General features: G+C 42.2%; 1 protein-coding gene across 6 annotated transcripts in view; it reads left to right on the top strand.

Moving 5' to 3' along the window:
- Positions 1-14432, top strand: part of Nsun2 (tRNA (cytosine(34)-C(5))-methyltransferase Nsun2) — a 159228-nt gene that overhangs the window by 75655 nt on the left and 69141 nt on the right. For all 6 annotated transcript variants that reach the window (XM_070530707.1, XM_065433505.1, XM_065433501.2 and 3 more), the window contains 4 exons: positions 1032-1068; positions 1438-1530; positions 10405-10540; positions 10633-10713. In XM_070530707.1, coding sequence (XP_070386808.1) covers positions 1032-1068; positions 1438-1530; positions 10405-10540; positions 10633-10713 — 347 coding nt within the window. The remainder of the gene's footprint in view (positions 1-1031; positions 1069-1437; positions 1531-10404; positions 10541-10632; positions 10714-14432) is intronic.

Here is a 14432-nt window from a genome sequence, read left to right as displayed (position 1 = left end):
CATTTTTAAACACCAGGGCGCACGGCACACTTTGGCGCGACATATGAGCCGCTTTGTGCGGACACTCGAGGTTGCACTTCCGCGTGTTTGTTCCTCATAGTGCAGTCGTTTTTCTGTGCCAAAATTGCAAATTCGATTTTTTGGGGGGTTTACCCTACCATACCCCCTTAAATGTGACAGGCTGTGTGAACATCCTTTTAAGTGAAGTTTTTAACAGCTCCTGCGAATGACAGCTGTTTGTGACTTCCTTCACACTGCAGAAGTGCATCGTGCAGCTTCATTCAAACAAGGGAATTTGTTGCAACCAAGTGTATCTGCCAATTATTTCATCAGTGAAGCAAGCAGCTGGCAATGTAATGAAATGTTTGCATTATGTATCCGCTAATTAACTAAAAGCACTACAAGAAAATATTGTGAATTTTAAAGTAAAGCTTTCTTAACGAACTCTCCCAGACTTTCCTGACTGTGGCTGCTGTCCTGCCGAATAGGTGCGTGCCTCATCGTGTAGTGTGTGTGTATGTGCACCAGCTTCCATTATGCGATGGGCGTACGAATTAAACAGGAAAAATACAGTCAACCCCATTCATGCCTGTTCCATCGTACTGCTCTCAGCATACATCTCTCCTCACTAATATTGCACTGACAAACATCACCTTCATCCTTGTGGCATCACTGTGTGCACTTCTCTCAGTGTGCATTCACATGAACTGCTGTTTGCATGTCGGCTTAGATTGTGAACATTGTAACGCAAACAGGAGCGTTGCTTGATATTACACATGGCATAGATGACAATAAAGACACTTGTATGCATCACATTTAATTTTTTAGCATTTAAGTAACCACTTCGCAAAAGCATCGCTTCACAGAGATTCTAATATGTGCGTTGGATCTGCATATTTTTTTTATTTTTATGGCATTTGTGCAATTAAACAAGCAGTTTTGGGATTCTGCCTAGATTAACCTTTTCTGATTAAAGTATACAACTAGTAGTTGTTGTACATTGAGTGCTTAAGATAAGTGTTCATTTTCAGATCATGAAGAGAAGCAGGATACTAAAGAGGACAGAAGGTGGGTGTATAAGTTTGACTTTATCATAGGTTCTTTTTCTTTTATGTATACTATATTTTGAGGATGCTATTCTGGTTTTACACTAGAACATTTTGTTTTACTCATTGAGTTCTTGGATTGTTGCAGAAAGTATAATTAATTACTTTTTTATTGCCATGAGTTAGGACAGTAAAGTACTGCATCCATGTTAGCAAAATGTTTTTTTTAAAAATCATTTAGGGTTTTGTCTTTTTTTTTTTTACATACAAGTAGGTGCAGAACAGTAATTCTGGCATTCATTTGCTGTAGTACAATTCCATAAGGTGCAGCGTTATAAAGATAACCATTCGGGCACTATACTACATTTGCATGCCTTTTTATATACTGCAGTGTAGCCCCAAGGAAGAAACGAAGGATCCAGGGTTACAAAGAAGATCCTTTTGTGTTCCTTTCAGAAGATGACAAGATTTGGAAAGCAGTACGGTGAGCTTTTCTTTTAAGCAGTTTATATAATTGATGGAATAGGGTTTTGAGGCAGGAAACCTAATTGCCAAGGAAAGCAAAAGAACACTTCTGTGAATATTACAAGCAGGTATTTGACTGTTACCAGATCATTCTAATCGTGAGAACATAACTCTGCTTTAATATTTTATCATATTTAAGAAGCCAACAAACAATGACACCAAGGACAGCAAAGGGGGAAATCTGCAGTTCTTAATTATCTGCAGTTCTTAATTGAATTAAAGAAATGATAAATTAGTTGAAATGAAAGTGGATGAAAAAACAACTGGCGGCAGATGGGATACGAACCCATGAGATATGGACCATCCTTTCTGCCGCAGGCGTCAGAAGTACATGATTTATTTAGGTGACGGCAACTGGTTAATAAACCCACACATGCTACCTGAAGGCATCAAAGCTGCCAGATTCGAGACCCTTGCTCTGTAATGAAGGAGAAGAAAGGAAACCTAGGGGCCCGATTTTTATTAGTCATATCATAAGAAGCCAACTGCAGATCCTTGAGCCAACAGTAACACGAAGGATAGCATAGGGGAAATTATCAGCAGTTGGCTTCTTATGATACGACTTATAGAAGTTGGGCCCCTAGGTTTCCTTTCTTCCCCTTTAATATTTTAGGCACTTAGGTTATTTAGTGTTACGAGTGGGTCTTTATCATATCATGAGAAGCCAAAAAAGACACCAAGGAAAATATACGGGAAATTACTTGTACTTACTAATTGAATTAAAGAAATGATAAATTAATGGCAATGCAAGTGGATGAAAAAACAACTTGCCGCAGGTGGGGAACGATCCCTTGTCTTCACATTACATGTGCGATGCTGTAACCAATTGAGCTACTGCGGCATGGTTTCCCTATCCACTTTCTTGGTTGTTTATGTGTTAGTACTATAACTAACCTTGAGAGAGTTAGCCAGCGCCACCACTCATAAACCTTAGCGGCGGATCTGGAACATCCTTTCTGCCGCAGGTGTCACGAGCATGTGGTCTTTCTGGGTGAAGGCAACTGGTCAATAAACCCGCACATGCTACCTGAAGGTATCAGTGTTGCCAGATTTGAAACCCTTGTGCAAGAACGAGAAGAAAAGTGGCGTTAACCGAGGGGCCCGATTTTTATTAATCATATTATGAGAAGCCAACAAACAGACACCAAGGAAAACATAGGGGAAATTACTTATACATACTAATTGAATTAAAGAAATGATAAATAAATGGCAATGGAAGTGGATGAAAAAAACAACTTGCCGCAGGTGGAGAACGATCCCATGTCTTCTCATCACGCTTGCAATGTTCTAACCAAGTGAGCTACTGCGACACGGTTTCCCCATCCACTTTCTTTGGCATTTATGTGTTACTACTAGAACTAACCTTGGGAGTGTTACACATAGGTCTTGACTCACTTCAGTAGGATACACTTACTGTTAGTTATTGTATTACTCTTATAAATATTGACTGCAATTGTTTGCCTGCTATTGATACCAAGCATTTCATGTAATCAATAACAAGAGGTTTGATTCCAGTATTGTACTCTGGTACCTCTTTCTGTATACTGCTCTGCAATGTCTTGTTGTTTGTACCAAAAACAAATAAACTGGATCACTATTTCTAGTCATCATACCTGTTTCAAATTATTAAAGTAGCGACGTCTAGTAGCTGAGACCTACATTCCTTAGTGTGCCATGCGCTATAATAATAAATGTCCTTGAACACTGTGACGTCTATATATGAAGTTTATGCAGCATGTTAGCTTGGATTTGCAATATTCAAAAATAATGCAATTAGTTTACTAGAAATGCAAGCACCTCTAGTGTAAACTAATTTTGTAGTGGTGCACTTAGAATGGGGCCATAGTGAAAATGACATACATAAAAGCACTGTCCTATCTTGTCCTGTCCTGCACCTTCTCTCACATCCTAAGTGCAGTGCTGAAAAACCAAGTTCAAATTATCAACTCCCCCAAATCCACTTCCAATAAATAATGTCATTGAAAGGTATCATACTAATTGGCATATTTCCAGCAGTTTGTTTTCTCAGAAATGTTGTGTCTAGAGCTGTTGCTTGTCAACTGCTGTCTAATCCAAAACTAAAATGGTGAAAGCAAAATAGTGCCCGGAGTTGTCAGGTTGTTGAACAGAATATTAACAGTGATGATTTCTGATTTAGGAAAAGTTTTTCATTCTAAAAATAGCCATGACAATTTAACTGCATACTGCACTTTGTTTGAGTCACCTAGACATGCTGTTCAACACAAATGTTGAAAATTAGAACATACATTATATGCCATTCTTGGGATGCTGGAACTCAGTATGTTGCTGAAGGCAAAAGTCCTCATGCTGTTGAAAAACCTGTCTGGTTATTTGTAAATGGCATCCGAAGTTAAGGCATTCGGCATTTAATGTCATTAAATTCATCCATGACGAGTGAATAAAGGATGGTTTAAATTTGTCTGTTTCTCAGAAAAATTGAGCTGAGTGTATAGTACATTACATGTTGTAATACAGTAAAAGCTCGTTAATTCGAACCGCAAGGGGAAGTCACTTCAGTTCGATTTAACGAAAGTTCGAACTAACGAAAGTGAAGGAGAGCAACGGTACACTGCGATTTGGAAGCAGTAGGGCATGTCAGAAATTTGGCGAATCAGAAAGTGATGGCGTGTGCCGCGGGCACACGCCATCTTCAAGTCGAAGCTCTGGGTCCGACTGTGCCACACCACCGATGTCCACCGAAACGAACGTTAGCCGAGGCTTGACACCATCACAATGAATCGCGACGGCCGATACCTCCTAAGTCAAGACCTATGTGTAACACTCCCAAGGTTAGTTCTAGTAGTAACACATAAATGCCAAAGAAAGTGGATGGGGAAACCGTGTCGCAGTAGCTCACTTGGTTAGAACATTGCAAGCGTGATGAGAAGACATGGGATCGTTCTCCACCTGCGGCAAGTTGTTTTTTTCATCCACTTCCATTGCCATTTATTTATCATTTCATTAATTCAATTAGTAAGTATAAGTAATTTCCCCTATGTTTTCCTTGGTGTCTGTTTGTTGGCTTCTGATGTCAGAAATTTGGCGAATCAGAAAGTGATGGCGTGTGCCGCGGGCACACGCCATCTTCAAGTCGAAGCTCTGGGTCCGACTGTGCCACACCACCGATGTCCACCGAAACGAACGTTAGCCGAGGCTTGACACCATCACAATGAATCGCGACGGCCGATACCTCCTAAGCTGAAAACAGAGGTGCACAACCAATGAAGACTGCCGAGACAAAGACGCTGAACATGTGAAGGTGGCGAAGGTCCTGATTCGTTGGTTCTTGATTGCAAGCGCAGCTGCGACGTACTTGATTCGCTGTGTTTTGGCGCTTGCCGTACCATCTCCGCACAACATTAACAGCTGCACAAGATTTGCAAAGCCTCCGAGATTCGCAACGGGCAAGAAGTCTCGGAGGTTACGTAGAGCGGAGAGGCGGCAGCCACCGCTGCCTTCTGGCTGACCCTGCGTCGGTTAGATTTTTTTCTGATTTTGCCTTCTCTCGCCGTTCTCTCCGTTTCGGAGGCAATACAGCCTTGTGTGTAGGCAGTAGGCGCGTTTCTCTGGCCGTGTGCCAGGCGAGCATAGTTCGAATCATCCGTGAGGGAACCTTCTCGCCTTCGAATTAACGGACTTTTTTATACATAGACTTCTGTGGAGCTTGGCAGGACCAAATCGTACAGTTCGAATTACCAATAAGTTCGAATTATTGAAGTTCGAATTAACGAGCTTTCACTGTAGCATTAAAAAGTATTCAGAACTTCTAAAGAGTAAATGAATTTGCATGTTTAGATTTGGTGCCACATTTTGCCAGTATGGGATAGTAATTGATACAATTACAGATAACCAGCTGTGAAGGACGTGTGTTGGCTTGTTGAAGGCATGCTTTGCCTTTGATTGATTGATCGATTGACTGATTTTATTTATCATACACAAAGTACAAAATTGCACATGAAGTATGGTTGGAAAAGCGGAAAAAAAAGCTACATGTAGCTTGACTGGCCCCACCTGCCAGTACCCAGCAGCGGACACTTTAGCTGAAGTAGATAATACAAGTACACAGAGACTGTTAGAGTTTTGATACTTGTTTGTTAAAGAATAACGGACACTTTAGAAATACCAATAAAAGCTCAATACTGCTGTGATATTATCCAATCTCTGGGGAAGATGCAATCACAATAACCGTATGAAAATACATTGCTCCTATGGGACGTTGGCCAGGAAACCAAAATTAAACATATTATCCAGATAAATATATTATGCAGACTCATATCGACGAGATTCTACTGTATATTAGTTCATTCCAAATATAATTCTTGTTTTTTTTATTAATATTTTGCTCATTATAATGCAGCACGCTCAGCAATTAATATTTCACTGAAGCCAACCCCCTATATGGCAGGAGGCACAGGCTTACAAGGATAGCAAGAGCACCTCACCTCATTGAAGGGGGATTCCAGCCATGGTGCAAAAGGGTCTCACTTCAATAAGAAGAAGGCTTAAGTGGGGACTTTAGATCCAGTGGCCTGATCAGGGATGGATGTGCTGCTCCAATTGCGCCATCTCGCGCCAAAACACTATGCTAAATTTTGCGGGATGTTCGTGTTCAGTGGCAATCACACAGCCATGTGTCGGCTATAATTTATCCCTAGAAGTCGAGCTAAAGCAATCCGTTTCAGTGTCGGGGTCTTTGGGCTGAGGCTCAGCATCATTGGAGTGAGGGTGTTTCTAGTGGCACATTGTAACTTTGTCGCAGGATAACGGAATTCTGTCTGCTATAAAATGCATTACAAATGCTTTATATAAGTCATATGCGTTTGCGTAATGTGGGGACCAGCTCAAGTTGATTTGAACTGGCATATTATGGGGCAGTTGGGAAAAAAAGCTGCGCTTTCAGTTGAACGTACAAGTCCTACAATCTGTTGTGATACTTTATAAGGCTCGCTTGTATAGCTTATTGGTACAGCTGTGCAGCTGTGTCGATTAATGGCAAGCACCATGCATGTAGCGTTAAAAGATATTTCGCACGTGCATTTTAAGCTTCTTGACCAGAAGTATATGATGGCAACTGTAATCATCACTCAAATTCACACTCCAGGAACTTTACATTCAGCACAACTACACCACACAAAATCACACTTTTGCAGCCACAAAACGTGAACCGAAGATGCCAAGTTTCGGTTTTAGTCTACCATAGCGGCCGAATGGTGGTCTGAAAGGCTTGGAGAATATGCGAACGAAGGGAATTGCATCCACAGAAGTGACGTTCACGACACGACTTGTGCAGATTGAGTCCAAAAATTTTAAGAAAGCATCGTTTGGCATTCAAAATATTGGTTGCCATTTTACATTGACTTTATCGGGCATCCCTAATAATTGATCATGTGCAAAATATTGGTCAGTGGCGCTGATTGCAGTGGCACTGAGCATATTTCTCATTATTCTTTTTATAAAAAACAGGCAATGACCAACAAATTAACTTCGCATTTATTCTGTCATACTCTGCTATGCCAACTGAATGCCACCAAGAATTGGAGTTATTGGAATTAGAAGAATTAACAAATTAACTGAGGGCATTACGCGAAGGGCATTAACTGTGTGTTGGTGGGTGTTGTTCGTGGTTGTCACAGTCAGTATTTTTTTTCATTGTGCACAAATGCATCTAATTAGCTGGCTTCATAAACTTATCTGGTCGACGAGATGTCATTGAAAAAGTTGTGGAGGATGTTGAAACATGAGCGATAAATAAATTTAAGGCAACCTAATACTTGCATTATTCAATATCCAATAAGTGAGGTAGTTAAAGGGCCCCTCACCAAGCCCCATACAAATTTTGGTTATATGCTGGAAGTAGTTACATGTCCTCAAGGGCGCGTTCTGCTGTAAACATTTTTCGAATCGGCTCATTAATAGCCGAGATAGAAATGTTTCAGTGCTGCGAATTCATAATTTCAGGAGGTGAGCTCCACTGCCAAGCGAGACACTCTCTCCACTTGCTCCGGCTAGCCTCTGAAAGTGAAATTTCTTCCCTGCGTTCTCCTATACCAGACCTCATAAATCACGTGACGCATACGCCTTCATTGTTTTTTTCCTTGGTTTTTTGATGGCTTGGCGCACCTCCGCTGACGGTGTCGCACACGAGTTGTTGGGATTGTCTCGTTTCGTGCAGTGCACGATTTTGTGTGCTGTGCACGAGGACACCTGACTTGCGGTATACGTATGTGCTATACGAATACTGAGGCCGACACAAGCCGATCACAGAGCATGATCCCGCGCTTGAACACAGTAGAAAATGACAATTTCGGTACCTGCATGCGCGACTGCACGATGCGAGAACAAGCGTACGAAACGGAAGTACATCTGTCTTGCTGCAGTCTGAAGTAAAACAAAAACATGCAGACATTTGGTTTGGGTATTTTATTATTTCTCTAAGCTTTAATTCATCTATTCTAGCAACATGTTACACAAATAACAGATGTTGGATTGAATAATTCTCAAAATCACGTATCACCACAAGTGACATCACAGCAGGAGCACGGGTGCGTAAGCGCACTAGCACGTGTAGGTCATCCTCCAGCTTGGAGCGTGGCGGCCGCAAGAAGAAGCGAAAACGGTATTTGGTTTGAAATTTCAGATCTTTCCATGGCGCGTAGCGATGTAATACTGTACAGACACTATTGTTATCACGCATTGTATGCCCTGTGCTTGTCAGCTCAAAATGGCCAGACCTGGTGAGGGGCCCTTTAACGTTCGCTACTTAAACTTAAATATTAGTTGCTTTTGCTCAGCGAAAAAAGAAAAAAAAAACTTGACTAGCATTAACAAACGCCTATCAACATACAGGGGGCACTGTTCGCATAAATCCTTTGGTTATTTGTCTTTTCCTGGCCACATTTAGTTGGCACGTCCAGTATGTAACTTAATAGTGGTTTCTGAGGAATGAAAATAGGTCTCCTTTGTCGGGCCTAGGACATTTTTTTCCTTTAGTGAACTTCCCTCCATCTTGTGGGCTTCTGCAGAACTGCTTCGCCGTAACCTGATAGTGTTCTGCAAAGTTAAATAAAAAACATCTTTTCTTGATTTGTCTGTATTTAACCCTTTCAGGGTCGATTTTTTTTTACATATGCAACCATCCAGGGTCATTTTTTTTATTGCAGATTCCAATTCTTCCGAGGGACCTATTTTGAAAAAAATTTACCGTCATTTTTCTAGGGTGACCGTAAAGTGAGAAAAAAATAATTTGCATTGGTATATATGTACTCTTTATTCATGCATAACAACAGTAAAAATAAGAATGAAGAATTTGATGCATTGTTATAGTTCAAGGCTTAGAATATGCACACACAAGAATATTTTGCAAGTCTCAAATGATCCTGCCCCTACACTAATATTTACGTCCATAGCGTAATCGAGCTGCGTAGGTGAGCGCACGCAAGAAAATTGTGTGGGTGTCTGCCTGTCAAAAAAGCAAAACGTGTGACAAACTTCCGCTGATCTTCATCTTATCACCAACCAGAGGCAATTAGATATCACAAGTCTCCCCCCCCCCCCCCCCCAAAAAAAGAAAAGGAAACGCATGCACGACAGCATCCTTCCTATGCTCAACCCTGTGAGCACTGAACGAGCGAGAAACAGGCAGCCGCCCTTTGAGTGATTAGTAACGAGATAGCCATCAGTTTTGCCAGTGCCAAGAAGCCGAAACCGCCCACGGAACAAAACTCAAACCACCGCCTGCCCGCCCGCCCACCCACCTGCACACCAATGCGCGAGCGGTAGTACATAGACGCGCCAGAGCAAACTAGCTCTAAAACACCCGCCGTGGTTTCTCAGTGGCTATGGTGTTGGGCTGCTGAGCACGAGGTCGCGGGATCGAATCCCGGCCACGGCGGCCGCATTTCAATGGGGGCGAAATGCGAAAACACCCGTGTACTTAGATTTAGGTGCACGTTAAAGAACCCCAGGTGGTCAAAATATCCGGAGTCCTCCACTACGGCGTGCCTCATAATCAGAAAGTGGTTTTGGCATGTAAAACCCCAAATATTATTATTAGCTCTAAAACAAACCATGCAACCAAAACCGAGAGAGGGAGGCACGAGAAAAAAATTTCCTGTATTCCCACATAGTGGCAGCACATGCCAGGAAAGAAAAAATTAGAAAATTGGCGCGCTTTTAGAACGTAAATATACCGCACCGTAAATATACGGCATCAACCATTTTGGTCTTATTCACAGCGCCGTATATTTGCGCCATTGACCCTGAAAGGGTTAACTCATGTTGACACTTGCCTAGCATTCTCCAATATGCGTATCTTTTGCTCTAAAACGAACAATTCCTGCTCCAAACCTGCTCCAATGTGCCAAATTTGCTGCTCCCAAAGCTGCTCCAAAACTCCCTTGCCGCTTCCATTCCTGCCCGATCTGCTGTAGTGATTTCTGCCCATGCAGTTTCATTTGACAAACACAGCTGCCCCAGTGTGTTTTGGCATAATGCGCAATACATTATGGTGGTGCATGTTCATGGAGAATGTGGTGCATGTGCAGGTGCTGACAGCTCCATTTAAAGGCCTGATTATAATCTTATTGATATAATTGTTTTTGTCAATGTTAGTCTGAATTAGCTTTTTTCATCATCAGAAGTCCCCTCGCATTATATTCATGACCGCAGTATATTTGTGCAGTAGTATATAACCACAAGATTAATTTATTTCTGGCACAATGAAGTAATAATGAGGTAATGTTTTAAGTTAGGGCAATGCAATAAGTGTTCTTGTCTCATTGGTTGTCTGCAAATGTGCTCTTGTGTTTTTCAGAGATTTCTATGAAGTGGACCCAGCTTTCCCTAACCAGCAGCTGTTGGGCCGTTGTCAACAAGAGAATAAGCGCAACATCTATCTTGTATCTAAGACCGTGAGGAACATTATTGAATTGAACCGTGAAAGAATCAAGGTGCGTGCAGTGGCAGCCACAGTGTTAGTGCTTTTGTGATTCGATGCCTGTGCAAGTTTTCTCATAATCGGTTTTTATTTTGCTTTTGCCAGATCATCAACACGGGTGTCCGGGTTTTTTGTCGTTGTGAGGGAAAAGAAGAGTTGGCATGTGACTTCAGGGTTTGCCAAGAGGTAATAATAACCATTATACTTTACCATTATACTTTACGTGCAGCATTTACACCTCAAAGGTATTAGCAAATTTAGTGATTCACACGGGTTTGCTAGTAGTTAATTTAAACATGTGTCCAGTTACACTGTATTTCACTAAACGTGTTATGAATTACTACAGTGGACTACAGTAAAACTTCATTAATTAGAAAAATTGCATAATTCAGAATCATCCTTTGGTCCCAGCAGGAGTATGCATTATTTAATGGCATCAAACTCGTTGATTTGGATGTATATGGCTGCACACCAGTTCATTCGGACAACTCTGGGAGCATGGCGAGCGTGTGGTGCCGAAAATTTGTGACGCAAAAGAATGAAAGAGGCTCTACCGTCCAACGAAAACGAAGCGGCAGAGTCCACATCACCATAGTCATCAATGGAAATTGTACGGAAATGACATGAACACTGAAACGCTTTGTGCCTGTTTGTGCCTTTATAGCCTTTATTCTTGCGTTTATCACTGCGCATAAGACCACGAAGGCTGTGTGCCTTCAGAACTGTGTAATCACCATTCATGATTGTGTTGATAGTGACCATTGTTTCGTCCGCAGCAGCTGCAGCACACAACAGCATCGTTTTGACCGAGTGCGTGTGTTGGCTGCGTGCCTTCAGAACTGCACGGTCACTATCTATTATCATGTCAATTGTGACCACGGTCCACGGCGGGCAGTAGTTTAGTTCTTACTCAGTGCAGTGCATGCCCAATATCACAAACATGACAGCTGTCGAGGATAAAGGGTGATCCTTGCACAGCCTGCACGATGGCATCAAACTTGCTGTAGCTACATCACAGTGGATGGACGGTCTGTTGCCAGCCAGCTGGCTGGCGAAAAAATAATTGGGATGTGTGTGCAGCGGTAAAAAGCATGTTTCTGATGACAACGCGGGTCCTGCGCCGCGGCCACTATGCAAACAGTGACGAGGCCTTCGCCACTATGAGCGCTAATCTGTCATGAGATCGTGAGAATTTCAGCTCCTGCACTGCTTTTGTGCAAAATAGAAACAGGGTTTGCTGATTCGTTTAGTAAATACAAGGATGTTGAAGTAGGAAGCATTTGTTAATTGTTCTATTGATACCTTCAATAATTCTACATTTGGCTAATTAAATTTTTTTAGGTCCCATGAAATTCAAATTAGTGAGGTTTTACTGTGTCATTAAGATGAACTTGAAGGGACCGTGAACTGACCTAACTGATCTGGCCAGTAGGCTAGCAGGTTGCAAAACGAGGGCGAATTAATCGACAACTCGAAGAAAGGGACACAGAATATGGCAAATTAGTTCTGCGGAAGCCTGCGAAGTGGAGGAAGGCTTTCTTGCCCTTTGATCTGCTAGCCTGCTATAGTAGGATACAACTTAAATAAACAGCAGTTGGCAACCAAGCACCTGGATCGCGTGGCGTTGTTACTGCGCTAGCCAATCACAGAAGCAAACAAAGTTGTCGTCATGCGACATTTTAAAAATGGCGTCGTACTCGATATCTCCGGAGTGTCTGCTGCTCTTGAAAAGTCTTTTCATCGGTGGAAGCGATGAGGTGTGCAACAGACATGGACAAAGTGTATGGAGTCGCAGCATTTCACTCTTCGAAAGTCCTCGGTACAGTTAATTTCATTGCTGAGCCCATTTTACTTGTGAATCTTGACAGTAAATAGTTACAGCGAAGATAGCGTTTTATTTCAGTTCAATAAAGAATTAGGCTTTCGCCGTATTACTGTAATGGACGAGTGAAAACGTAAAAAATTAGGCACCCATTTTTGTGGTTCCCGCCTTATTTAGGTAACAGGAAAAGTTTCAAGTATGAACTATTTGCAGCCTCGTGGAGGTACAGTGGCTGGCGGTTATGAGGGCGTGGGTGGGGCTTCACTGCAGACTTAAGTTGCGTCCGACTATAGCTACTTCGGATGATAGAGTGACTGCTCCAGAAAGGCCTTGGTCCTGCGTTGAATCCTTGGACCAGGACAAATTTTTCTTCAACTGTGAAGCTTCTTTTCTGAGAAACCTGTAAGGGCTTCATGCTACAGATGGATGGATAATAATTTTGTCTTCCCTAAAAAAAAAAAAAAAGTTTACTTTGTCAACATCTCTGTTTCTGGCAAATCAGTTCTACAGAATATTCCATAAGGTGGAGGAAGTATCATGATGATTTGTTGATTTATTGATTCATTTGCCCTTGCACTGTGATCTACTAGCCTTCGGTTTAGCACAGATGGTAGAGCGACTGCCCCGGAAACTCATTCCAGGGTTCGAATCCTGGACCAGGTCAAATTTTGCCTCAACTGCAAAGCTTTTTTCTGAGAAACCTCTGTGGTTTTCCTTTGTAGCTTCATGCTACATTTGGGTGGATAACAATTTCCCCTTTCATGCCTTTTTTTTTTTTGGTGAAGAAATCTTACTCATTTTTACTTGGCACAAAATCTGCACAGAGACTGCTACAGTAAAACCTTGTTAATCCAGCCCTCGCTAATTTGGAAAATTGGATAATTCGGACTCCTCCTTTGGTCTCGGCAGGTATATGCATTGTTTAATGCAATGAAGCTCTCGTTAGTTCGCATCGCCATTGTCACCAGTGGAAATCGTACGTGAATGGCAGCAACGCCAGAACGCTTCGTACCTATTTGTGCCTCTAAAGCCTCTATTCTTGCCTTTACCGCCACGCATAGCACCGCATTAGCCACATGCCTTCATGATTGCGTACTTGTCGTACATAATCGCGTGGATCACGGCCGCGTTTTTGGCGAACAGCAGTTTCGTTTTTACTCGGTACATGCGTCAGCCGCATGCCTTCGTAACTACGTAGTTGCCATCCATGATCGCGTCGATAGTGATTGCGGTTTCGTCCACAGTTGCAGCAAACGGTAGTTCCATATTTACTCAGTGCATGTGTCGGCTGCACACCTTCAGAACTGCAAGGTCACCATGCATGATCGCGTTGACAGCAGCCGCAGTTTCGTCCGCAGCAGTTGTGCCAAACAGTAGTTTTGTTTCGACAAGCTTTTGAGGATGAAGAGCCCCAGCTACATTGCGATGGACGGCAACCAGCTCACTGGCGAAAAAATAATCGGGATGTGTGTGCTATAGTAAAATGCCTGCCTCAGATGAAGATGTATGCCGCAGCCGTGCTGTGTAGGAAGAAGCGAGGCCTTCACCGCTGCGAGCGCTTATCAGCCACGAGATGATGAAAACTGCAGCTTCCACACTGCTTTTGTGCAAAATAGAAACATAGAAACAAGATTGGCTCATTCATTCAGTGAATAAAAGCGTGTCGACGTAACGAGCATTTTTTTTAGTGTTTTCTTGATACCTTCAATATTCAACATTCGGTTAATTCTGACTTTTTTTTTTATCCTGTGAAATCCGAAATAAAAAATTTATACTGTATTTTCTTCATGTGATGCAAATCATAAGCGTGCTTGCATTTTGTTTCAAGTACTCGCACGAAAGTTCTGTGAAACAGCGAGGGCCTTTTGACTTCCTTTGTGGTGTGGTAGCAGCACAACACACGCACACATCGTTATCTGAACAGATGTGGTTTTCACAACTGCACACACGCCTTGATTATTTTGTTGCAAGAATGACCCAGCCAGCAACTGATATAACGCTAGCATGCAGGCAACAATTTAACCACCTTTTATCATATAGTAAAAGCTGCTTAACTCGGAGCTGCAAATTACCAGAAATAATT

The sequence above is a fragment of the Dermacentor albipictus genome, chromosome 1 (genome assembly GCF_038994185.2).
Source record: "Dermacentor albipictus isolate Rhodes 1998 colony chromosome 1, USDA_Dalb.pri_finalv2, whole genome shotgun sequence".
Lineage (NCBI taxonomy): Eukaryota > Metazoa > Arthropoda > Arachnida > Ixodida > Ixodidae > Dermacentor > Dermacentor albipictus.
This window is presented reverse-complemented; position numbering and strand designations above follow the sequence as displayed.